The sequence below is a fragment of the Anopheles coustani genome, chromosome 3 (assembly GCF_943734705.1).
Source record: "Anopheles coustani chromosome 3, idAnoCousDA_361_x.2, whole genome shotgun sequence".
In the NCBI taxonomy this organism is placed as follows: Eukaryota; Metazoa; Arthropoda; class Insecta; order Diptera; family Culicidae; genus Anopheles; species Anopheles coustani.
The window spans coordinates 11,665,040-11,692,415 of record NC_071288.1 but is presented as its reverse complement, the minus strand read 5'-3'; the positions used below and the strand labels follow the sequence as shown (position 1 = coordinate 11,692,415).

The 27,376-nt window shown below is 46.6% G+C and overlaps 1 protein-coding gene across 1 annotated transcript in view; it reads left to right on the top strand.

Annotated features, from left to right (window-relative positions):
- The first annotated feature begins 5,044 nt into the window (after window positions 1–5,044).
- LOC131258532 (protein Optix) overlaps window positions 5,045–27,376 on the top strand; it is a 54,643-nt gene continuing 32,311 nt past the window's right edge. The window contains exons 1-3 of the mRNA XM_058259866.1: window positions 5,045–5,340; window positions 7,228–7,346; window positions 8,402–8,651. Coding sequence (XP_058115849.1) covers window positions 5,045–5,340; window positions 7,228–7,346; window positions 8,402–8,651 — 665 coding nt within the window. The remainder of the gene's footprint in view (window positions 5,341–7,227; window positions 7,347–8,401; window positions 8,652–27,376) is intronic.

Sequence of the window (27,376 nt, the reverse complement as noted above, 5' to 3'; positions counted from 1 at the left end):
TTTAGCAGTTGCTCTGCTTTATAAGTTTTCCCCAAAGGTTTCTCAAATTTAACATTGAATTAAACAGATTCAATTCACGATTGTTATATACTGTTAATAAAAAGCGGTTGTTTGCTACTGTACTGTGTTTGACGAACTTTAACATGCATTGATCCGCACACACATGCAAGTTATTACGACTTTCGTTAAGCACAATTTTAAATCTCTTGAAGGAAACGTAACCCCTCAGTCGCGAGAAGTGGGTGTGTTCACGAGACAGATGTTTCTTGTCATGAAGAAGATACTTTTTTCTGTTTCTCCTCAGCAGTGGAGGCCCCTCGGACGAAGAACGGTTGACCCGTGCACTTACCCCGGCGCTCCCGGTTGAAGTGCAGCGACATGACAAACCAAACATCATGCTTTCGATCAAATCTACTTTCCAGAACAGAGAAGCAGCAGTTTCTTGCGGGAAATACAAGACTTTCCCACGTCTTCCTTCGAACCTTCCTGCTCATCAGTATCTATTCCTTATAATGTCCACCCACCTTCGCTAACTAATGAGTTGGTCGGTTTGGGAAAAATGGGTGAGTTCGATGTCACGCCTAGCAATACCGCGGGGTTGACGACTGTCTTGGCTCTCTGACTTGAAGGAAAACACTTTTTTTTTTCGATACAACAGTGCGAACCATGGGGTTTCCGCTAGAGTGGCCTGAGGTGTCGAGGTTACCAGCCGGAAAGGTTAAAAATAATCTTCCTAACTCGGCCGCAAGGGTTACGACGGTTTGGTTTTAGGGAGATTCATCACAGATCAAACACACGACAGTTTTGGTTGTTTGTGGGAGGAGAGGTTGTGGTAGGATGGTTGTAGGAGGATCGATGCAAAAGAAGGAGAAAAAAGAGCAATTAGGGACGGGGGGAGGGGAGTTCGGGATTCTCTTGACGATCCGTGGGGCGTTAATATACTCTAGGTGTTGGATCGATTCCTGTATCGATATTTGATTTGGGATCTTGTGTTCTTAATACTAAGACGATTATTATCATTAGATAGTTAATGGCGTGCTATATAGCAACATTGATTTTGTAGCATTACAATATTACTTATTGTTTAACAAAGAATTACTATTGTTGTTTAATAATTTCCAATCATTTGTATTCTTTTCTTATACAATTCACAAGACTTTTATTTAATTTACGAATAGTATCTGAGAGCTTGTAAAGGAAATTGCAGGAATTAAATTGATCAACAACTAGCCAGCATTGGAAATATGCGTGCATCGTTGGGTCTTACTGCATCTTTTGAGCTATCGTTGTTGACCGTCGTTGATCCTTAAATAAGTCCTATCACCACCGGGCAGCCATCGAATCGGACCCAGCTAGGTAGCGCACATGATAGGACCACTTGCACACGTTATCGATGTTCAGCTTGCCACAAGCTCCTTTGTGTGGAAGTATGTGTTTGGACAGCAGATACCATGATATAGACGCGCTAGCAACCAACCAGACTTCCATTGCTCTATTTCACCTCTGTGGACCGGTGGAGCTTTTCTTTTGTTAACTATGCTCCGATGGCATGACGTGACGATGTCCCGGTGGTCATTCTCAAAAGGACATCGGTGATGTAGGGAAAAAACGGGTTTGGGTAGGTCGGAAGGACAACATCGCATGGTACAGATACTCATATGTTCGGGTAAGTGTTTTAAACCTCACGTTCGCTCGTGCTCTGTTTGCCGCTACACATAAGCGGGTGATGTGTTGGTGCACATGATGCGAAGCATCGATTCAAACATGGACGAAGCGTGGACATGGACTTGCGGGAGGATGGTTTCACGATGTGAAGGTTGCCCGTTGGAAGCAACGCTACATGTGGCGACAAACTTTATTGAAAACGATGCTGTTGGAGATGATTGCCACGATGGTTTTTCATTATACAACTTACCTCCTTTTCACGGCTGAAGTTGGAAGAGTCCAGCGTGGACGTGAAGGTTTTCGGAAAAACGAATCGGCTCGAAGGGATCATAGAAAAGGTATTATTTGGCCTTGTCTAGCATTACAAGCTACTATATATTATTGCTATTGCTTATTTTTTTGACCTTGTTAACAATGAAGTGACTACATGTTTAAATTGTAAGAACCAACTATAGATATTGATAAAGAAAAGGTTATGAACATAAAAAAAAATCATACACATATACTACGGTCTAATGCCACTTTATGAATAGATCTAAAACCAACAATCATTCTCAATCCAAACATGCCATGTTGGAGCCACTTGTTTCATTCCGCTACCAAACTGCCGCATGTCCTTATGTTACGGTGTACGGCTCACGCAAGCTTCACTTTTCGCTCAATTTTGCATTTAGATACATATGCTGAAGAAGAAGTATCATGGTACATAAACACATTCTGTAAAGGTATCCTTTTGCAACGGAGTCAGAGAGCCGGGTATCCTTTGAAATGGAGTCAGAGAGCCGGATCCACCGTTCAGCGATAACGTGTGTGTTTTCTGTGAGTTGCTCTGCTCCTCTTCTCGCAGTAAGCGAAGGGTGAATGAGAGCACGAGGAAAAGGAAGGGAATAGGAAACAATTGTCAAGAATAGAGTGGTTCAACTATATACATTTTCGAACTGGTGCGTCGTTGTGTTGGTGCGAAAGGAAAAGTCCTTTTTATAGGACTCTGGGTGCTGGGGGGTTTTAAAAACAAAAAATACATATACTTTTGTTGGACGGCTAGTGGAATGTTGGTTAAAGGGGCTCAAAACATGATACGCTCATTTTTACTACCTTTCGCAGAATTTTTCTTGGTTGGAGCACTGGGATATACCAGGGAAAATGTAAGGTCCTTTGGTTTAGGTAAGGAGTAGGGTAAGGTAAGCCAGGAAAGAGTAGCGCACCACCTCCAGTTCTTCGGTTCATAGTATTTTTCCGAGTTGGAATCGGATACCGGGTTCACCCGAAAATGCCGCCGCTGTCCTGCCATTTTTGGTGGAACATTTCAGCTTTTATCCACCTGCAATGGTGTGCATTACGAACACAACCTCTCCCTTGTGGACCCCCAGGTCTGCCGAGCATTGATTACTACTTGCTTTCATCCTCTCGTGGATGGGTTTGAAACACGGCTGCGCCCAACGAAAGGATGAGATTGCTACTACACCCTTCTGGAGCTACTTTGTCAGGAACATGTAATTTCGGAGCCTGTCAGTTGGAACGGACCGAAGGAGGAATGAAATAGCGGAGTCTGTCTTCACATTTCAAATAGGTTTATTACACTGGCACTGTCGTTAGTTACAATCTGGTTCGGTTTGCAAATTAGTTTCCTACAAACGTAACTACCTTGGTTCTTCAGCTGGATGCTTAGATTATGTTATGGGTGATGTTTTAGAACAGGTTCGAAAGTTATCGTAAAACACAAATTCCCTCATGAACATTCCAGCTGTAGCCACTGTTACTTTATCGCTATGAGGGTATTTATCAAGTTTTATGGCCACTTGGTTTATTCTTGGGAGATTTTGTAACCAATTAGACATTTAATGAATGAATGTTGTAAATGCTTAGATTTAACGACGTGAAATAATTTTCGAAAAGAGCTTGTGCATGCCGTGCCTTGTTCGAAAAACTTCTCAGAAGCAAACTTCTCGCGCAGGGGTAGGCAATCGTTTATTACCGTTTTAATCCTGTTGACTCCTTGTGGGGTTTTCTGCTGCCATAAGGCCGAGGGGGTGGGGGAAAACGAGGCGATGGCTGCTAAAAATTCGAAATTCGAATTCGAAAACCCGTCCAGCCAATTGCGATTCCCCTTTGCGCGCGCGGGAAACTGTACATAAGGGCCAGAACGAGCCGGCGTACAAGGAATGAATGAGATGAAGCAAGTGCCAGGCGGTGAGCTGAAGTCACGCACACTCACGCAAAACCTGCTGCTCGACGAACCGGTAACGCCCCTTTCGGCCGCTGATTGGTGTTCTCCCAAGGCTAATCAGCACTCGTGGGCTCACTCCAAGCTCGAAACCGTCTCATTTCTCGTGCGTCCTTTGAGAACCGTTCGTTCGTTGCGTTTTGGCCGTCGAACGCGCTGCACCGAAAACACGGTTCACGGGATCCGTGCGGGTTTTGCGTTTTGATTCCGTTCGTCGTACGGATCTATTGCGGGAAACTCTTTATCGCAGTACGCTGTTTGACTCGAGGCACGGAAGCATATCGGTTCCAACGACTCGGTTTGGATGACGCGAAGTTTTACGGGCACGAATTCGTGTGCAAACACCTGCCAAACCAAAAACCGTCCTGTTTGACAAGGCCAACTTTAACAGTGATGTTTCCAAATTGTCCACCATCGCGTGTTTTTCTTTCGGGTTTTTCTGGTTTGAAGTGAAGATAATATGCTCTACGGTGTGGAAAAACAAAAGATCTGGAGCCGAATAAGTTTACCGGCGGGGTTTCGGAGTTTCGAAAGTGTTCCCCAGGTGTAAACCAGGCAAAGATGATGACAAAATAAAAATTCAATAACGAAAAAGTGCAGTGAAATCAACGCAGCAACCTTGTTGGTTTAAAACTGACAATCACTGTAGTTGGTGATTGCTCGAATGACAAAAACACAGAGAAGGTGATGTTGTGCTGGTTTTGTGACAAGCGTGAAAATTGTGAAAATTGCCGAAAGAAAACATCACCCACCGAAGGTCCCGAAATTAGTGCGCTGACATCTCTGTTGTTATACTTTGTTTGTGAGTGGCGATGCGAGTGAATGTGTAGCCAGAAAACCCCTGGTGGGTTATGGGTGACGTACCGTGTCCCCTTTTAGTGAGGGCGATAAAACAGCGAAACCGTGACGACACGCGGGCGTGAAGAACGACCGGATGGGACCCACGGTCCGAGTGGAAAGTGCGGGATAGTGAAATTAGAAGCGAAGTGGTCACAGCGTATTTCGAATACAAGGTCCTGCCCAGTGGCACCATCATACAGCCCCCCTACATCCACACACACACCAACACCCACAAACACGACGGCCGCCGCTAGCTAACCAGAGGCCAAAATTGCGCCAAATACAAACAATCTGGCGGTGGTCAGACAACCATCCATGGCCGTCGGGCCACCGACGGGAGGATCCGGCAATCCTCCTCCACACCCGGCCCCGCCGGTGCAACCGCATCCGATCCTCGCGCCCAGCCCACTCTTTGCCTTACCGACGCTGAACTTTACCGCGTCGCAGGTCGCGACCGTCTGCGAAACGCTGGAGGAGTCCGGCGACATCGAGCGGCTGGCGCGGTTCCTATGGAGCCTGCCGGTGGCGCACCCGAACGTGACCGAGCTCGACCGCTCCGAGGCGGTGCTGCGAGCCCGGGCCATCGTCGCCTACCACACGGGCCACTTTCGGTAGGTTTCCTTCTTGGGTCGCTTGTTTCCTTGCGAGATGTCGGGTCCTGAGATAAGGCGCCACGTTGTGTGGCATTTTAAGATTCTTTACCCTGTCAACAAACTCCTCCTTCAAACAAGTTTAAAATTTATCTATTAAGGATCAGGGAGATTTGTGTAATCCAGTTGGAACTTGGTGGTCAGCTGTAATTATTTTTGAGTAAGAATTGTTCTATCTCTAGAATTGTTCTATAATGATCGTAATTGCCTGCTGTAGGCAATCTGCTCTAATATATTGCTTAGAACACGTGTGTGTTTCTTTGTTCCTTCTTTAACCCGCAAAAGCTACGTTTGAATAAAATAAGTGAAGCTTTAGGCAACTATAATGTCGATATCATTGAGATATTTTATAAAACCCATAAAGTGTCATTTACTTGTAGTCACAACCTAAGTTAGACCTATTTTTGATCAAATCTTTTATTTTGATCTTTTCAGTTCCAAAAAGCTTATTCGACACTTCTTAATATGTTTTAATTTGTTGCAAAGAAAAACGGTCACTTTGTACAAAATTGATAATAGAAATGGTTTGATTAGTAGCTTGTAAAACTACAAATAATTAAGGGAGTGTAGTGTTTCTAGTGTTCGTAGTGTTCGTGAAAATGGAATTAAACTGTGTTCAGAGCGTGTATTTGATACAAATAATTATGTTTAAAAAAAGAATACTTTGTGGAACATTAACGTAGATAAATCTAAAAACGATTTAAAATAAAGATCGCCAGAATTGATCAAAAAAGGTTAGGAACAAACAGCATTGAGCATGAGCCCATTCGTATCATGTCGTAACGTAACAACTGGATAGACAATTTAAATCCCATCGTAACTTCGTTTGGGCGTGTTTGGTATCCGCTTGACGAGCGTGGAAGGGGAGCTCAAGTTGGTTCGGTTAATCGGGCAGAGAATTAGGGAAAATCTACGGGTGGTTTCCAGCGGGTGGAAAGCTTGCGTCCCGATAATCGATCAATTTCGAGCCCCAATCATTTCGTTGCGATCGAACGATCAGTTTCCATGCTGGGAAACGTGCCCCCAAGGTGCGGGAATGTCGGGGGCAGCGTGCTGGGGGACGGGTAACAGCGAATGAGGAGCGAAATTTGTAATAATGATCTCCAAATCGGCAGATTACACCGTTCGCTTCCCCCACGGTCCCGGTCGACGGCCGGGGGTCGATAGTGGGGCCCGGTTCGATCCAGTTGACTTTCCGTCATTTTTCGACCGAATCTCCCCCCTTTCCCGGGAAAATCTGCATCACACCCGAGGGGGGGCGGCGTGAGGCGACGCACGGCCAACGCTTGTTCGAACGGGCAAATTATCGTTAAATAATTTAATTAGCCTGTTATCCGTGTTCAATTTGGTGGTGCGCGATTGGCAGCTGTTCATCCGTAGATCGTGTTCGCCCGTGAAGGGAAAAACAAGGAAAAAGAAGGGTGAATAAATATTACACAGTCCATAGTTTTCCTCTTTGGGAGCGTTTTCACTACAACGACCAATCGATGTACGATCGAGGAAAATCTGTAACGAACGATCGGGAAGGAATCGATCGTGCGCCCGTAATCGATGGAAGTAATTGTAATTTATAGCTACTTATAAACGCACGCTTCGTAATTTTCTTTGGTTTCACTTTACGCTCGGTTGTTAGAGGATCTTAGGTGTTTTTGTTTGCGTTTTTTCGTGCCCAATTTTCATGCATCGGGCTTCAGATATCAGTTTGTGGTGCAGCAACACTCTTGGACGCCGGTGGAAAGATATTTTGGGGTTTCCCGGTCTTATGAGAGCAAACTAAATTGTGGTGAAATTGTAATGTGTTATTTTATATAAACTTTGACCGTTTCTATTTTTCCGTTCCTTTTTTAGCGAACTCTACTCGATACTCGAGCGGCACAAGTTCACAAAAACGTCCCACGGCAAGCTGCAGGCTATGTGGCTCGAGGCGCACTACCACGAGGCGGAAAAGCTCCGCGGACGACCGCTGGGTAAGCATGAGCGTGTGTATTCCTAATTACTTAATGTCAGATATCCCGTTAAACGTATTATTTGTATTCGTTTCAACAGTAAATATTTGTTTTTGTTTCGTATAATTTTTCTGAAATCAGTCAGCTAAACGTGTCTGTTTACCTATCTGACCTGTAAAGCTATCCAACCAACAACACCATGTAGTAAAGTAGAAAATTTTCGTCGGACTATCGAAAATATTATGTCATATGTTTCATTCAAAGTTTAAGCCATCTGTTAGTAATCAAAATTGAAGAAAATAATATACAGTCTATTAGAAATGTAACTGACAACACAATTACAACGATGGCAATCACTATCGTCTCACCTTTCACGATTTGAACGGAAGGTTTCTGAAGCTATCCAGGAATAAGGAGTTATCCAGGAATAAGGAATCAATTGCGTATATTCCATCGTTCGATACACTTTTTCCACTATCATCCATCAATGCTACGAAATTGAGAAATTGGTCTGTGTGATTTCCTGCCTCACGGGCGTCAGACGTCACTTCGTTTTCGTTTCATTTTCCAATCACTTGCAGGAAGAAGGAGAAATTAAAAACGGCTAGGAAGCATTCGATGTTAGGATAACAGTAAGGGCCGGTAGTGCATTGCAAATCCAATCCATTCATTTTAGACTTTTTTAGTAGTGTTTGCACATCGTTGCCAGCCCGATGTGAAAAGTAATAATTTTTGTCTTTCTTTCCGTTCTTCTCGGTTCACGCGATCCGTTCGCATCGTCCTGGGCAACCACGACGTCAAACGACCCCCAACACCGACTCATCCGCCTCGTCGTCTTCAACCGGTTCATGCATCGATTGCGTCCATTTGTCCTCGCGATATCGTCCTTCGCGACAACAACCCGTTCCACCACCGTATCCAATATCCGCTCCACACCGGATGCGGCCATCCCGCGCGGAAAACCGTGATGTGTATGTGTGTGTTTGTGTGCTTATGTGTGTGGGACACGATGGCGATGGGAAACAATCTATCGTGGGGGTTTGTTTTTTTGTTGCTTTTATCGTCGCCCGTTGAAGGCCCAGTCGATAAGTATCGCGTCCGGAAGAAATTTCCGCTACCGCGCACGATCTGGGACGGCGAGCAGAAGACGCACTGCTTCAAGGAGCGGACGCGCAGTCTGCTGCGCGAATGGTACCTCCAGGATCCGTACCCGAACCCGACGAAGAAGCGCGAGCTGGCGCAGGCGACCGGCCTCACCCCGACGCAGGTGGGAAATTGGTTTAAAAACCGACGCCAGCGGGACCGTGCGGCTGCGGCGAAAAATAGGTAAGTGACCTCGTGGTCGTCCTCGTGGCGGACTTTTCCGACATTTTTTTGTTTTCCTTTTTCCTCTCGATGCATTCCACGTTTTTTCTCCAAACGCCAGCGTTCCTTGGGATCGTTCGCGGAAAAGCTTGAAGTCCCGTTTCGTGGGTACTTTTTTTCTCCTATGTTCTTGGGTGTTTGTGTGTGTGTATGGCTCGACCGGCTGACAAGATTGAAATTGAGCGGATGGACGGATCGGGTTCATCATCCGTTGGTTTCTTGATAGGGATATTGGGGTTTGGTTGGTTTTAGTGTTTTCGTCCGCCGATTTGTTGGCGCTTTCACTTCCGTAAGACGGACTATGGGCCAACACGAGCAGTAGACAAATCCTTCTGGGGTATAACATACACACACACACACTCGCTTACACAATCACATACAATCTAATCTGTCCGTTGTGCCGTGTCGGTCGTCCGGTGACGATTTTCCACCGGAAACGGCGATTAAATGATTTACGTTTTGTCGCTCTTCTTCTGCACCTGGGGCACTACTGGAAGGACATCGTCACTTGTGTTGTTTTTTCGTGCTTTCTTATTGTTTGCTAGTGTTGGCGCTTCCCACTTGGTTCGGGTTTTTTGTTCTTAATTCAGGAAATTCTTGTTGACCATTGGTTGCATCGGCGGAAATTGAAGGAAATTTGTCCTCAGCGGACTTTGTGTAGAATGTTTTTACGTTTTTTTTCTTTCCAATAGTTAAGTTAAGTTAAGCACAACGTAATGAGAAGAAAATTCACAATTCTATTCATCAATGTTTCAAGGAGGGTAAACAGTAAAAAACGGAATGTTTTAAATTTATTTATGTGAGTGTAGAATGGCTTAAGACTTAAAGGCCATACCTAATTATCATTTGTAGCCTATTGTTTGGCGAGTAAATACACCGTTGCAAAACGAATTGTGAACATTTTTCAAGAGGGATCGGGTACAAAAAAGGACGAAAAAACGGTTCGGGAACGGTGTTCTCCTGTGCCAAACCCTGTTGGCCACCAGGGATAGGGATGGAAATGACCAACGAATTCGTCCGTGTTGCGTCCAGCGTCCGGCAGAATGTGCAAATGAGTATAATTGAATTTTAAGTCCGTCGCCAACTCGCGCTCCTCGTCCGGTGTTATTTCAACCAAATGGATTCTTGAGCCATCAGCATCAGTGAAATAATTAAATACGCTGTTCGACAACAGCGGAAAGAGCATGCGTTTGGTGAACGCTTCATAGCTGACAAACTGAACAGTTTTGAAACTGTCGTTTTCATTACATTCGTTTTCAATGGCATCCAAATGTTGGTGCCAGAAGAAATGTCGGAACGGCGGGCAAAGAGTGGCCAAGAAGATCAAAACTCTTCAGCATCGCTTGGTTCACATCGCTGTCAAAACACAAACATACCGTGCGAAAGTCCTCGCATGATGTAATGAGTCTTGTGTCCACACGCCAGGCTAAATAGCTTGGGAATAGGAGTTAAAAAAAAACAAACGAAAAAAATCCACAGTCTAAACAAAAGCATTCGAAATGACTTCGGAATCTCTTCGTCTAGGTCGCGTTGATGGGGGAGCCAAAATAAACAACGCGCCTATAGAACGCGAGGGAAACGGAGGAACTAAGGGAGGATCGTTCCAGCGAAGGCAGTAAATTAATGGATGTATTTATTATGTATGTTTCTAGACATAAACTATGGGAACTATAGTTTCTAACTATAACCGTTTTATAGTTCTTAACTGTAGTAGTTTGGCCGGGATCGAAATAATAACAACAGACGGAAAAAACGCTATCCTTTACATTATGCATAATTGTAAATGTAGTATTGGCAAATAATTTATTACTACAACTCGAACAGAAGATGTGAAATTCTCATATTTGCAAGTTCCATTGAAGTTTTGAGCGGTTACCTGAAAGTGTTTCCTTTTCCTTTCTTCTACAATGAACAAAAATAGAGGGGCAAACGAAACGGTCGCAAGCACAGTGGAAAACCTATTTTCCCGGTCTTCCGAACCAGACCAAAATGGCTACCGACCTGAGCGTCGGGGGTGATTTCACTTGATTGTTTATTTACGACTCGGATTGACTGTCCACCGAAAAACCGCAAATCATTCACACTCCCCCGCACCCTTTCGGCCATGACTTGACTGCACGATTTGCTAATCGTGTCTGCGCTTAGTGCCGTTTTGCTTCCTCGAATGCTTCCCGTCGGGTTCGTCGCTTCTCCAGCAACTGCCGAGCAAATCTTCCGGGCCTTAAATCGCAAATCCCCAGGTCAGCACCATTAACGGCGACGGCCTACGACGTCGCAACGAGCCCGAGCACGGACTGGGCAATGTTTTGGGAAAACCCGGATTAAGGTTAGCGTCTTGCTGTAAATATTGTGACTATTAGTGCAGCTTTACGGCTAATTACTGGACCGTGCTTTATGAATACTGCGACTCCGGGTTCGGGCCACTAGCTTTCTGTGCGTCGCGATCGATTGAAAATCCCCCATGGGCAACCTGGTGCGATCGTTTGTGAATGGAAACCACAGGAAGTGACGCCCGGCGAGCTCGGGGTCATCTGCTACCTGCAAACGTGTATCGGATGGGAAACAAAGACTACGCTACCACTAATGACCAACAGGTCGGGGGTGAGTTTCGAGCCATCCCAAAATCTGTTTTGATTGTGCCATATTATGGTGGAAGACTCCCGGGTTTTACCAGAAAGATGTGGAGATGTGTTGGTTTGTGCGGATTATCGCATTCTTCCGTTATCGTTAGGACGTTTCGATCGTTTCGTATCTCGCCGGACGAGGAAATGACCGTGAAGCAGCTCATAGCCTAGTGGAAAAGCTCGTGTGGTCCATATAACACCGATTCCCGTTTCGCTGTGTCAATTGACGAATAATTTGAACAACTTTTAACGTTTTGACATCTTTGGGGAGTTTTTCGAGATGAAATGTTTCACTTCCAAAACATGTTAAAGATGGGTTGTGGAAACAAATGACTGATGCTGCAAATATTAATAATGGTTCAATAGATACATCTAGGTCTCATATGGAAAGTATCTGCCGATAAATGATTTCGAAAATTATATATTTCTAGCAGATCGTTGATCTTACCTCTGTGGCCATTTGTCTATTTCTAATTGATATGCAAACATTTTCTCCACTTACTTTCACTTCTGCTCAATGCCCTCACAATTAATCTGTTTTGAGGTGAAAAGTTATCGCTGCAAATATGATATATCAACCAATCTGTCGGACAAACGGTTGCCGGATTTCGCAGCCCCGCCGTGCAATTCGTCTTGCGAAACGTGGGCCCCATGGCTGACTTTTGTGGATTCCGTTTCCAGTTTCATAGATGGCTGGATATGGCTTTGAAATAGCTGTTCATTCTTGTTTTTCTTCTGTTCGTTACCTTCGTCTTGCACCTCGTTCATTTCTTATCGACGATTTATCCCTCCATCATCGACAATCATCAAACGGTCATGATATAATCAGGATGTTCGGTATTGATGTGTTTCATTCATGCCAACCATGGTCAGCATTTTTCAGCGAAACTACTGCTGCTGATGATGGCATCGGGAGGATAGGCGGAGGTGGAGGAGGAGAAGGATGAGAGGGAACAAGGTACGTGATGGCTGGCGGATGTTTTCACCATCTCTGGATCGTTATGTTGGGCTTGCGATTGTTGCACGTCAGTTGCTCACGCAGTCAGCCAAACTCCACGAATGACAGGTTGGGTGGAGAAGGTCTCTCCCCTTTCCACACCACCGCCACCCGGTGCCTCCAAAACGACAGTTGGCAGGCTTTCGTTTGGCCAACGCGAGTCCACGGCTTCCCCGAGCCTAATTCATCTTTTGTTTGCTTGTTTGTACGCTTCAACAGCTCAATTTTGTGTAACATAATTGATTGGAAATAGCTTCTGAATTACTGGCAGATCCCTCGAGCCCCCACCCCCGTGCCCCGCACGGCTTCGGCGGGCTCCAGTAACGTTAGTCTCATCTTCGGCAGCTCCACCCGATCACGGCCCGCGCTTATGGGCGCATTTCGTGCGAAGGAAAAAGCCATCGCCAGTGGGCTCCTGGATCGCTCGAACCGGCCTGGGAGTGCCCGGGAGTTTGATGGGTTTTGTGTGGCGAACTGGCCACCGATCTCCACTCGAGGCTCAGCCATGTGGTGGCTTGCGTCGTGTGGCTGGGAAATGTTGAAACTCATCCTCCGGCCCACCCCCTCCGATAGGGAGAGAGTGAAATGAAAATTGAAAGATCTTCGATAACCCCAAAACGCTATTCTTCCCAGTCACGTAAAACGAACATTGGAAATTGATTGAGAAACGCGAGCTGGCCGGGTGAAGGGGGTAAACAGGGTGTCGGTGTAGAATCTTTCCACTCGCTGGGCGACCGCTGTGGGACTGTGGAAGTGGAAAAATCGAACGAACGATTGAGAAACGTCACTGGAGGAGTTTGTGGCTTTCGCTTTTAGTTAGGTTCATTGTGTGGCGTAATCGTCCGGAATGATCCCAAATAACTTAATCAAGGTACAACCTGTGGACCATAGTTCTGGTATGCTAGGACGCTATCGTATGTCTGATGTTCCAATTGGTCTATTTGAGCAACTGGTTGCGTTTACATGTCTATTGTTTGTTTGGTAAGATTTGTTTTGATTATCTAGTCTACCAGTTAAATTCTGCGTTACCTAATTTTGTTACATGGTTTAGTAATCCGTTTATTAACGGATCTTTAATATCACCCAGTATTTGTTGGAGTGTGTTCAATCATATCGTTCCGCTATGTATGTCAAAGCCCACAGGTTTCTAGGCCCGATCGAAACGATTCCAACGAACTTTTTCCACTGTGACCTCTCACGTCGTGATAGAAGAAGGCATTCGGCAAAAGTAAGCAAAAGGAAGCGAGACGAGATTCTACCAACAGCCTCCGTGCCAATCGTGTGCCCGTGTGGTTGGAACCTGATGACGCGATAATAACGACGCGATCGACGATGACGGTGGAGGTTTTTGTGTTGGCTGCGCGCGTTGAAAACGCGCGTTCATTAAATGCTATAATCTAAACAAGCTATCGTTTTAAGAGATTTTTTTTCTCCCTCTTTTCCTTACGCCTTTCCTGTTCCCAGCGTTGCGGCTACGTAGGGCGGTCCGTTGCTACCGTTCTCGCGGGTTTCGCTTCCGGCCCCGATTCACACACCGAACGAACAAACAACCAAACAAACAAACAAAAAGCTCCATGTCTATCCGCCATCACTGCGCCATCGTGGGCCATTTTCTCATGGCAGCGATGATTAGTATTCAAATTTATGAAGATTAACCATTAACGGTGCTTTGGTTTCGTATAATGCCCGGCCGATCGTTGCTTTTTAAGGGAAAGTTTGTTCCTTCACATGATTTTTTGGGGGAAAAGATGGCGGGAGGCAAAATCTGACGGGCGGAATCTGTTTCCATTCAGCTTGGTGTAATCATCTGATAATCTCGCGTCTATGTCTACACGCAACAACACGATCGTTTGGTGCGTTTGTTGCTTGCAGAATGTTTTTTTCGGCCCATTGAGTGTCATCAATCATCGATCCGGTTGCTACCGTCCACCGAATCGATCAACGGTTTGGAAGGGAGGGAGATAGAAACCCTCTCATTCGTCAACGGAAATACTTCACTTCCAGGTCTATGGGGAAGGTATTTTAATTGAATATATCAGCAACAGGCCACCATCACCAGTTATTTATCAATGAGCAGGCGGATGAGGTTCAAGTAGAAGCCTCGAGTTGAACGATCACATTCAGCTCGAACTTCCACCACGCATTCAGCGTTTCTTCATAGCGTCAGAATCTTCTCGAAGATCTTCGCTAGCTGTTTGCCAGCAAGAAAATAAACTCCATTTTACTATTGCCCCATGCAGTGGACTAATTTAAATGATTGCCCTCCACTCGCATCTCGGTGAACCTCCGCTTGGAGCTGGAATCAAAATTAAACCAGCTCGCGTTTACGGTAGATGCTAAGTTAATTAAAACGGTTCATCCCCCTTCTCAAACAGCAACGGGTTGTTGGGATTTTGCGCGGCCACTGGGTCTTTTCCATCCATCCAGATCCAGCCAACAGGATCGAGATCGTGTTCTGTAAAGCGAACAAACTCGCTTAATAGAGCTCAATTGGTAATTGAGGAGATCAAAAAATAAAACTGTCGCAAAGTCGTCGAATGATGACTGAATAACTACAGCTACTGAAGAGTGCGCAGTAGGCCAATCGTAGTGCTCGCTGACATTGTTAGGAGGCGGAGACAAACGTGCCTCGAAGGACCATAAGGAAGTCCAGTAGGTTCACTCCACTTGAAACTTTAAACATCCTGCAGCATTCTCTATCTCTTCTTCTACCTATCCAAACCAACGAACCTGAGGGGGGGGGAGCCTTCTGCGCGGGACTAATGATGTCCGAGGGGTGGCATTTTTGCACACCAGAAGCAAACGGGCCTAATTACTGGACTAAATTATGTTCCCGGGCATGCGTTGTTTGTTATGACAAATGAGCAAAAGCCGTAAACTGTCGCTACTAATTACGGTACCTCTGAGGGTCCACCTCGGCCGGTTATTGCAACACCACCAGCCCTTCCGCCGGCATGCCTGGCCGATGTAAAAGTGTTTGCGCATAATCTGAACATGGGCCAGCATTCCTCGCTGCCGAAAGTGTCGCAAAACATCTTGTATTCTGTCGTGTTTTTTTCCCCTCCAGCACAGTTCGGCACTTGGAGCTGCTGCCTCCCGCTTTGTAGTTCTTCCTATAACGTCCAGCTCCTGATTGCGCCCACTTCGGCTGGGAGCCCAAGTTCTGCGCCGCACGATCGTGCACAAGCACTCCTAATGAGGTAAACCTATAATTGTTCCACATCCATAATTGACAGGCCGTTATGGTCCAGTGTTTTCCAGCGTCCACCGTTGGACCGGTTAGTGGAGCGTTTGCGATGAAATAATAATCGCCGTCATAACTCGCGGTATGCGCAGGGATTTCGCTGGCACTTGGCCGGTAGGTTCGCCAAAAGGGGCCAAAGGGGCTGGACATCAACACCTCATGCATTATGCATGGGCCAAGTTTCTGTGTCATTTTTAGACCGTTTTCAATTATTTTACATTGTTCCGCGGTCCAGCTCACGTATATGCAGCAACAATTGCGGTCAGGCGCCAGGACCCGTTCTTCGGCTTCTACGGAAGACGGTTCGAACGCCACGGGAAGCGTGCAAAAAGTCCTTCCTGGGAGCTGCCGTTGACAAGTTTCCAGTTGTCCAACGCACGCCAAATGCACCCCGGGAGGCCATTATGACTCGGACCGGGGCTACACATATGGGTACGCCGGACTCGACCTCACCCAAATCTCGTGCAGGCAGAACAGAAATGTATCGATAATTAACTGTGCTAATTAATTCTGGTTCACAGTTCTGGCGGTCGAGCTGGTCGGAGGATTCCCTCGGCCTGTTCGGACCGCGCCTAACCGTAACCGTTTGTGACAACTTACTTTGCGGCCTGTACTTTGGACAGGGCATCTTTCTGGTTTGTTTGATTGCGGGGACGAACGCACAGAATTAGCGATCCGGCGACGGGAGGCGTACGAAATGCGCACGTTTCTTTTGCGGCTGCTTTTGGGATGGAAACGCGTGAAATTATGACAGCTCCCAAAGTCGTTAGAGAGTAGTACGGGTGCTTCCGTCGCTCCCCACAGTCTTTTCTGGTTGAATATTATCCCTTTTCGCTACACATACAAACACACACACACACACCCAAATAAACACGAAGCCGACCGGGAGGCGGGATGGCGGTTTATTATTTAATGCTTTTGGAGCATGAAACCTTTTCATTAGCATTGCCGCAAATGAAGCTTTGGCAATTTGTAACCAGCCCCTGCACGGAACGGAACGGGTGGACTCGTTTTGGGAAAAGAATTTCTTTCAAAACCGCGGTTCGATTGCGTATGCATTTGGGAAGGCGCAGGCGGGCTAGGGCGGACATCGTAAAGTGTTCAACGAACCTGCGGTAAGCGCAACAGCTTGTAAAGAAAAGCTTCTGACAGCGTTTGTTTTATTATTTTGAAACAAAGTATTTGTCATGCTCGCGTTTGAATAGAGGTCATTAGCGTCATCTTCCTTTAATAAACTTAAAAGGAATGTCCAAAAAGGAACCAGGAGCTGATGATGATCGTCACTCTATTTCAAGTGGTTGGTGAATTTTGCCATTAACCAATTGTGGAGTTTATAAGAAACCGTCTGGAATAGAATATTTGGACTTAATGTATTAACTCAACTTATGATTTGGGAGAAGATTATATTAGTGTATGCATTTGTTGATCTCGCAGTTTGCATGCATACAAATGTACTGCTTAGCAAAGCTGTAGGAACATCCACAGCATTGTGTGCCGGTGCAAGCATTCGCACATTTCGCGCTAATGATAATTGTTCTGACACTTAGCAACCCCGAGGGCATGTTCTCAGCCCGCGGTTCATCGTCATTTGGCAAAACGAAAGCGGCTTCAGCATTCTGGTCCATTTGTTGATTTTTGTTCTGCTGCCGTCGTCTCCTTTACGTCCCGTTTCTGGCCGGGTTCTTCGAGGCAAACGATTGCTGGCAATGGTGGTGTGTTTAGCTGCTATTAACGCTGGTTTGGCAGGCAGGAAGCATTATGCATTTGATTATAGGTGTAATGTATGATCAACGTCACCTCGGAGCGCTAAGGATACGTGGTTGTTTGTCACTGTTGACCAGCAAAATAAAATGTGTGATCAAGAAGGTAGAAAGGCAAGAAAGAATGCGGGAAAGGTAGATAATAAAACGCGTGTTTATCAAAATAAAAACTAATAAACAAAACGATACAATATTTCCTCCCCAAATGTCATAATGACCAAGTTTGCGAGGATAAACAGTGCGGCCATTAGTGCACGTTGTTGCAACTGGAGCGGGCAAGAAATTTCGGTGGTCGATGAGGGGTTTGCCTAATGACGGCACAAGGGGAGAGTATGAATCCTCCGGTGGGGAAAATAATCATCGAGAAGCCTTGCTGGCGCTTGCATATCGGTGACAAGCCTTAACACCATAATAAGTGGTTCGACAGCCAAACTGACACTAGTCTTGGAGGTGTCGATGCGGAACGTGGTGTCGCCTTGGGCTGTAATTTCTGCATTCTAGTGACATTGGGGTTCTTATTTGGTGGATCAATCGGCAGCAGGAGGAAGGAATGATGTTTTTCTGACTATCTAAACCTCGAGTACTACATGCAAACATTGTTGCTCTGATGGTTTCCGGATAGATTTGTGTGAAAAATAGTTTAATTACATTGTGTTTCGAATAGTTAATTTCGTTTCATAAACCAATGGTAATTCTTACCTAACATCTTAACTCATTTGTGTAACATTTCGAACCCGGCGGCATGAACCTTGTTTACTGAACAGCATTTACAGCGATAGGAAACGCCCTTCCTGTAGCGTGAAACTTTCATGAGCATTACTGAGGTCTATATACTGGTTGTTCTAATCGTCACTTTCGAACGCATCGTCACTTTTTCATTACGGAATCCTAGCGTCGTCCCTGAGTAATCCGGAAGTGCTATAATATGTGCCACGCCATTGCCCTTTACTATTTAGGGCTTTTCGCAGTCTCGACCAGCACAGTGTACTGTCTAAATGTATTTCGAAATGGCTGCAAGGATAGCGATTTATTGGGTTTGGTTCTGGTGCGCCAGGTATGGCCTACCCTTCCATGTCCAAGGGGTGAGAATAGCCAGATACTTGCGCCTTTCCTACTCACCCATCAGATTCCTGAATCAGATTGTTGTTGTGGAAATAGGCGGAAAGCAAAAGAAGCGCGTCGACGCATCCCTCAAACCACCGCTCCCTTTGGTTGCGCACGGGGTGGATCAGAAGGGATTTTCAATTTTCTCTTATTATTATGTGTTTCGTTCAGCGTCGCTTGAAAAACCTTTTTTTTTTTATTTGGTATTTGTGTCATTTGTCCCTAATCACAGGCTGATGAAGACATCACCGTTGTTACAGAGGGAGAAAGAGATAGAGAAAGATCGGATGGCTTAGGTTGGAACTAGCTGTTTTTGGTGACAACGTTTGCAAACAACAGCACACCGCACCGCTTGAGCAGTCATTGTTCCGGATCCGACCGTTCACCAACATCGTCGCATGGGTTGGCATGGGTCCTCTCTTCCACCTTGGGTTTTGCCCAGTTGAAGCTGCTTGCTAGAAGTGTCCATAGCTTTTCGGTTCCAGAGCCGTTGGTGCGCTTAATGCAGTCACGCGTATCGAACACCTCATTCCGCTCTCGCTGGTGACATGTCTCAATAGAGCAATCACGGTAGCCGCCGTATGCTCTCGGCTACCGGCAAGCTGCTCATTATTGCCGACAGATCGGAACCATATTGTTCGCTTTATGTTGGGGTTTTTGATTTTACTTTAATTGCTGGGATTAGGAGTCACAGCCGACACGTTTGCCGCGGTTGAGGTTTTCCTCTTCCAGAGCAGTATCGATACGTTGGTATGGCAACACAGCAAGCAAGCGCACTCCCTCCGAACGCATTCAACCATCAAAAGGAACTGCCCAGCTACCATGCTACGTGTTGAAACATTCGAAGTGGCACAAGAAGCACCTCTAGGTTTCCTTTCCTCTCCAGGAACAGCAGTGAGCGAGGGTCTGCAGCACACGAGAACACTTTTGTTTCGGCACGTTTTCCCGATCCTATCGAAGACCTTTTCCAATCCATTGCGCTACCGAATGTTGTTTTGTGCAAAACAAGAATGATCTGTCGAGATGTAGACAGCTTGATGAAACTTGCCGCTCACCGCCTCACCAGGTCCTCGGCGGAAGTTATCTTGGTACGCATCTTGGCGCAAAGGTAACACCACTCATGGTAGCGATTGTAACGCCCTAGCCCAGCGGCTCCGACCCAGCAGCTCCTCCAACTTGGATCGTCGACCGCCGGCTTACTTGCGGCATTGCTCATTACTTCATGCCTGCTTGATGTGCCAAGTTGGCGGGAGTTTTGGAGTGTTTCTTCACTCCCCTCGCTTTCCTTTTCAGCCTTACCCGGCCAAAGGACGTACTGACCGACAACGTTTGGCGTGCAACATCACCATCGTCCCATGGGCTTGTTGATGCTTTTGGATTTGTTTTAATTTCTCCTGCTGTACTTTCTGTTGTCTATCCGAATCTCAAGTGGCTCGCAGCGGCAATATCTTTCATTCGATTCGGTGAGTACACTCGGAGTGTGTGTGTGTGTTTCGAAGGAATCATTACAAGCACGTAACTTTAGCCGACCGGCTACCGTAGCGGGCGATTCATGTCCTCTCGAGCGTGGCACATTTCGGTCCGCCCAAGGCTTTTTCCCTTTATGTCTGGCTATCTTTCATGCAGTTTTTTTCGTTGCCGCAAGGTTCAGAGAATAGTGAGATCTTCGAGCCGAAACTGAGAAATAAACGGCCGTTGGTAGTGGATTTTGTGGATTGTAAAAGGAAAAACGGAAAAGAGTTCTCTCTCCCTTTCGATTGCCGCACGATCAGTCGAACAATGGTCGTGGTGCGATCATATGGCGGCCACATCATGCCGACTCCAGATCGTTCGATCCGGTCTCTTGGGAGGTGATTGATTGTTTACGGTATAATTTGCGTCGCTTGCCGGGCTCGGATCAGGCGATGGAGTAATTAAATCCTTCGGAGTGCGCCCTGACAAATGGGCGATGTGATCGGCTCGGGGTTGGAAGGATTAATACAGCGGTCCGTGGAGGCGACTTGGTTGAAGCATTTAAAAGGTTTTGCACCATCCACCGGGCCGAGTGCTTTTATTGACGACTAATTAGATACGATCACTTTTCAACGCGCTCGGTGCGCAATAGCCTCTATGATGGCTGGCTTAATAAATAGTTGCACCATCGCAGCAGTTCTTATGTGGTTCGCTCGGTGCAGCTAATGTGGTGTATACTTTGTAGCAACTCTGGCGTCTCGAAGCGGTTTCAACTGCGGATGACGCGTAGCGCAAATGATGGATTATAGGAGGATCAATTTACGCTGTGACGTTTACCTTTTCCTATTACCCTTCAACATGGCTATTTTCGTAGTGAAACATATGTTCATTTGATTATGGAAGCTGTGAGTACAGAACTAGTCACAGTCCTAGTTAATTTGTAAACAACTTGAATTACATTTTCAAGCAATCAAAAATGCCTTCCATTGATCGGAAGAAGACACTGCTGGAAAGTTGAAAAAAAAGATTCCCATCACCGATTCACCTGTTGAACGACCGGTTCCTTGGTCCCAATTCAGCGAGACCTTCGACATTGGCAAAACTATGCCTCTAACACAGAAGGGAACCAACTTCAATAGCATAACGGTCCGCAGGGGTAACAGTATCCATCCAGTGTCTTGTTATGTGTGTGACCGTGCTCTCGCTGACGTTGGGTGATCTGATAAAGGACAGCGTATTGGACCTCCCAAAATCCGGTCTCGCCCAAAAAGGATCGTTAGCAGCAGTCAACCGAGGTAGTCCCCCCCTCCCCGGGGGGAAATCCAGTGTAGGTTGTGTTGTTGGTTGCGCAGTGGCGGTAGCGTATCGTTTAGTGTAGCATTATTTGCAAAAAAGAAGACAAACGTACTGAAGAAGTTAAATACCAGCGTTTCCAGTCATAAAGGTTTTGATAGAAACAAAGTAACGGCGTTACGGTGGTTTTATTCGTGCCCGCTCGGAGTCCGTCGAGATGGCCCTGGATCGAACAGGGACGCACCGGACGGGTTGCCGGTCCGGGGCGGGTTGTTTTGCAAAATGAGATAGAATATCACGTCACTAGCGATTAGCCAGACGTGATTTAACATTCTTTGAATCGATCGTCCACCGCGCCCAGGCGGGCTCCGGATTGACATTGTGCCCGGACGGCTTCTGACTGCGGGACGGTAGAAGCGGTATCTGATCCTGATCTTGCACCAGTAGGTTGGCATTAGACTGGAACCATGAGTGGGGGTACCTAGGAGGTTTCAGGTGTCTTATAAAGCTAAAGCAGGCGCTTGCAACGATTGAATATGTGACACAGGTTTTGATGATGAAGGAATACAAATATTTATTCAACACCAGTGAGTGTATGCAAATCCAAACCTTTCATAAACACATTTTACCAGAAGAAAACATGTGCTAATTAAATAGAATACAGCATTGAATACCAACGAACCTCAGCCACCATACATGTCCTGCGATTCGAAGTAACGTATTTTCTTAACGTCATCGATACTTTGCCACCGGTGTAACCGTCTCTTCAACTCGTAACCATCGAGTTCACCTCACTGCCTCCCTACATTCAAAGAATGGGGTTTATGGGTGAAAACCACCCCTGAGGGGGAACAGCCCATGCCCGGAGGTAACACAATATCGGTCGTGTGCGGTAGATTTCCTTCTGCCCAGTCGGGCGTAAAATATTCATTTAGTTCGATCGCCTTCGGCCGTCGGTCTCTGGCCAAGGGTGGAATGTAAAAAACCAATCCCTTTGATGATTCGCCCAGGAGCTGGGGGTAACCGCAGATTTATACTCGCAACAAAAAAAAAGGAGCACAAATACCATGGGCTCCTTCTGGTGTTTTGGTTCTGGTTAGTAGTGGGGCCCGGTGGGTTCCATTCGGTCGATTTCTAATAAGGTTCTCGAGTATCATATGTCGCACCCTACGCTACGCTCAGGCGAATCAATGTCGCCGGTCAGTGGTTGAGCCGGTACTGCCACGACGAAGAACGAGAAGGACTCCCCGTGGGCACCCCTCAAGGAGGCTCATCGGGGGATGTGGTGTCGCCTTAATTGGTTGAAAATGACTTGATGGCGAACGGATCGGTTACAAAGCCGTGCGGGCTCTTGGGCAGTGCGAATCGAGCCAACCTGTTGAATCGGTGGCGCATGTGTGGTTTGTTTTTTGTTGTACCAGACCTTTACAGACGAATGTGCGTGTGTTGTTCTTTTTTTCCTTTCTAAAACTGTTTTGCAACGGTCCTCCCATCTCAGCTAGTCCCTTTTCGTACCCTATTTCAACTTTTTTAACCTGAGCATCTGAGAACATCGAGTTGCTCACGCTACTCCGAAAAGGACACAGCATCAGCAGATGCTACCATCCAGTACCGTTGTCTTCGATTTACTGAGATGTTTTCGTCCCGAATAAGAACTTGATATTGGTTTATGCGTCACAGATTGCTTAGATGAGTACATTTGGTAGTCAGTTGCCTCCCGCATTGAGGATGAGGATGAAAAGTGATATGTTTTTGTTAAAACCATCAACGCATGAATAGCGTGAACCTATGAAACTGCGGACATAGAGGATAACGTGTTCTTTTAGCTTGTTATCTGTTAATATATTTTAATTAAACTGATGGGTAACTTTCCAGAAACCATGATGTGTAGTGCATGATATCTCAATCAACACAAAGTGCTCCGGCTGGACTCTAGGATATAGTGCGTTTATCTTAATGAATTTCATCGAATCTCTTATAGAAAGTAGGCCATATCATAAATCAAACAACGGACACTATCTGAAGCATCTCGTGGTTCGATAAGCAAACAAACATTCAGTTTTGCCCCGCTGGGAAAAGGCTTAAAACAAAAGGATCGACTGTTCGGTCTGCAAATCCAGCGATGCAAGCGAAGCAATAATCTGATTCAATCTCTGGCCGGCGTCATTTCTCAAACCGTTGGATGGATGGTTGGATTTGGTAGAGAATGTCCAACTCCAAACCGAGAATCAATCGACTCGAGCGGCGGCCGACTCGAATGGCGCCGTACTCTTGACGCGATGACAGTGCACATACACATCCATGGCACGGGGTTGGATGTGTATCATCGATCCGTGGGGCCGGTGGGTTTTGAGGTACCACTTGTGTAATCCCAGGCGTATCAAACTCCGGTATCCTTCCTCCTCTTGCCAGCGGCTGCCTGCCTGCTGAAGCTGTTATCGATCGCGCTCACTGGTGGCGGCACTTCGGGCCTCAAGCCGCACACCGAATAGTTCTCGAACAATGGCGGCAATAGGCGTGCAGCAAAACAATAACAATCACAAACACCCGGGGAAGTTCCAATTCAGCGCCGAAAGCGTAACCAAGAGCAAACAAGAACGGTCGTTGTTGAAATGAATACAAACATGCGCTTGGAGATCTTGCCGAAAAGTGAAGCTGAAACCTATTGAAATCTCACGAGGCAAGGGAAGAGGACAACCGGGCCAAGACGGGTGACCTTAAGAAAGAGATGTGGTGGTAGCCGTGACTAAGCAACTCGTGCACCAGTGGCGGCACTTGGTTCTGTGTGTTGCTCGTGTTTTTGCGTCCTCAAACACAGACTTCCTCAGGCACGAGTGTCTGCGTCTGCTGGTTGCAAGGCTGGCAACGCGAAGATCCGGAGTGATTTGGGTTTAGTGGTTTCTACCTTGTTCGAGGTGGTACTATCAACGCGGGAGCTAAAGGAAAAACGTCGTCCGCTCGTATCAGGCAACCCATTGAAGTATTTAAGAGCGCACAAAAGCTCGGCGGGCGGTAAGAGACGAACCTTCGGGTGAACTTTTTCGATGAAGGTGTCTTTTCCTCCCCATTGCAACCGTGTGGATGAATAAGAGAATAGGGCTTCTGGAAAGTAAGAAAATAATGTTAAATATTTCATCTGTTTTTTTTTTAGTTGGTACAGTTTGTCATACACTTCAATATAAAACAGTATCCTTCGAGGCAGTTTCTGGTCGCCTGGTGGTGTGGAATGCTACAAAGGAGCCGCATCGAACGGATCCCTGCCAGTGCAACCCTGAACCTTCGCCCGTGTTTAATTACTCAATCATCTGCTCGGGCCGCGTTTTTTTCTTTAATGGATAGCACTGCTCCCCCCTCCCGGTACGCTAGGAGGAATTCTTGGCAGGCTTGCGCCGGTATGATATGCGGCCGCTTGTGTAAGAGTGCTGTGTCGCAGCTGACCGCTGGTTTGCCCGACTGCCGGCAATTATCTTCCGCCTCGCCGCAGCGACGTGACGAAGTGGTTGACAGGCTCGGGAGATCATTTTGACACCTCAATGCTAGCGCGGCAGGCAGCTGCAACCTGCGCGTCACAGGCCGGCGGGTTGTGCAATGCGACGACGGAAAAGGTACCGCCGATCGATTACCGAATCCGGTAGATATTCTCAATTACCAAATGAGGCCGGTTGTTTACAACTGCTTGCTCAAAGCAATTATTGTAATTGATAAATTGTTGTACGGAAATCGTATGGTTTCGACTATTTATTTTCGTTTTACGATTGATTGATTTGTTAAACAAATTATAATCCAAGCGTGCTAAGTGTTTATCTCACTCCAAACCTGGGTCCTTCAGGCCTAGAAATCCACTCAGAAGGGTTCTCACATTAGTCACACAGTTTTGTCATATCAAACGTCCGTCCAACATTTCACAGTGCGTGACAAGATCGTATCGATCGCCTAAATTAACCACACAACCGGAGGATGGATGTGTCAAAATTTCAACAGGCATTTATAAATCATTAGTGATACTCAACCGACCGTAACACATTGGCGTTGGGTGATTTGGGCCTTTTTTTTTTCATCACCGTTTGGGAGGGATAGCTTTTTCTGTAGCGTTGTTTAATCGCCATCCCCGTTCTGTACCGTTTATCACAAACTCGACTTTGTTACGCTTCGGATGCGAGCTCGTGAAACCTACAGCCTACACATTGAAACTTGGCGAAAACTGGTTTCTATCCTGCAGGACGGAACTGACGGGACATCACATGTCTGTTAGGTGCACACACGCTCGAGAAACACCCATAGGAGGAAGATAACCGATTACCTCGATGTTTGTTAATAGTATTCAAATTTTATTGCCCGAGTGTCATCCAATTGTTGATGAGGAGGATGATGAGGATGATGAATAATAAAGATATATCTCGCGCTGGTCTCCCGTCTATGGCGTGTACCGGTCCTCGGACCGATCCTGACAGCCAATCAATTATTGGCGCGAGCTACGTCGAGTGAGAGCTGTGAATTTGGAGAATTTGGCGCCTCCCAGCTTCGGATCGTCGCGTTTCGTGTCGCCTTCCCGCTTGGCTTCACCGACAATTCAATCTGGTCGTTTTGTGGCTTAAGGTCTTCACGTTTGGGAGGGGTTTCCGTGGTGGACCGTGGAGGTGATGTGGATTAGAAGATAGATCGATAGAAACCACCAAGGAATCCCTTCGCTGGTGACGCATTAGGATGTTGGCTCTAATCCGTTGGGAGTATCTCTGCGCCTCGGGATCATTGAGCCGTCTCGGGCTCCGTATGGGGCGAACGGAAATCTTGTTAATCAAATCTCACACATGAGTCGCCAACGGATCGGATCGAGCGGTGGGCGAAGGCAATCATGTTCCAACGCTGGACGTCTCGACAAATTGAACGATCGTTCGTTTGGAGGAGGTCCACGGAGGATCGACTTGGTCGATCTAGTTCATGATTCGTGTGCCTGAACTCTGTGTTACGGCTCTAGCGACCTCTGCTTGTTCGTTCTGACGTCTCTTCTGGCACTTGCCCCGTACATTGCAGCGTCTATGTTGCTGATCAGTACACGCGAGTGAAAAAAAACCAACCCAAGCAAGAGGCCGGAATCGTTCATCAATCATTGACTTATGATACATCTTTATGATAATGTTTCTTCGCCCCCAACAAACCATTCTGGTAGACTATACGAAAGCCACAGCTCTGGCGTTCGTTTTCCCTATCCCTCTTTCTCTCTCTACCGATGTTCTTTGGCTCGCTTTGGAAGCTTCCTTTCTAACCTCACTCTCCAGTGAAGATTCCTCCGGTTGTCCTCAAACTCCCTGGAACGCTTTCGTCGACCCATGCCTCGCAACGGAACGGGGGCGAAATGGTTGTGAAGATGAAAATTAACAAACAACTTTATTATTATGAAGAAACGATTAAATAGAATGAGGTGTACCTTTTTTTTCCTCGCGTCTGCCCGCAACCGTCCGCTCCTCCCGCATCACAACACTGACGCCCGGCAGCCAGCCAGGGAGGTTCGTCAAGGGGTGCTGCTGCCTGAGCCACGGTTGTCTGCGTCGTTTGCGTCGGGTGGTTGTCAACATTTCTTTCCCGCTGCTGGAATGTGAAGGGAAAGAACACTCGAACGGGCTCGAATGGACCTTGTGGTGTGTAAGTGCTGCACACAGGGCCGGTAGCAGTTGGCCATTTTTATTTACCGCTCAGTTTTTCCTCGAATTGCGTTGGATATGACGATCGGCAAAGGCTCCAGACGCGGGTGATCCGAACAGTAAAAGCTTTGCACCCGGAGGGTGCACTTTGGGGTTCATGATAATGAAGAAGTCTTTTAAGGGAAGCAACACTCCCTCGTGTCCGGGAGCCTCTCGCTGGTCTTGGGAGGTTTCAATGGGACGCAAGGAGAAACCCTATCCTCGACAGCACACACGGAACCGTGCAAACAAATGCAAACAAATCCTCGAGCAAACAACAGGCGGGTGGTTGGACCACTTCACGCGGATGTTCTAGGTCCTACACACCCGAGAAGAAGTCGGGGAAGCGTCCCCGTTGTGGTCCCCATTATTACAGTAATTTGTCTCTGAGCAGCGGGCAGTGTTAGGAGCTGGCACTGGTTTTAACCGTGGTTTTCCATTCGACTCGCGACTATGCAGTAGAAAACGGGGGCCCGGATGTCATGGAACCAACACACACTCTCAGTGGCACGAGGTTGCCGGTGCCGTTCAAGT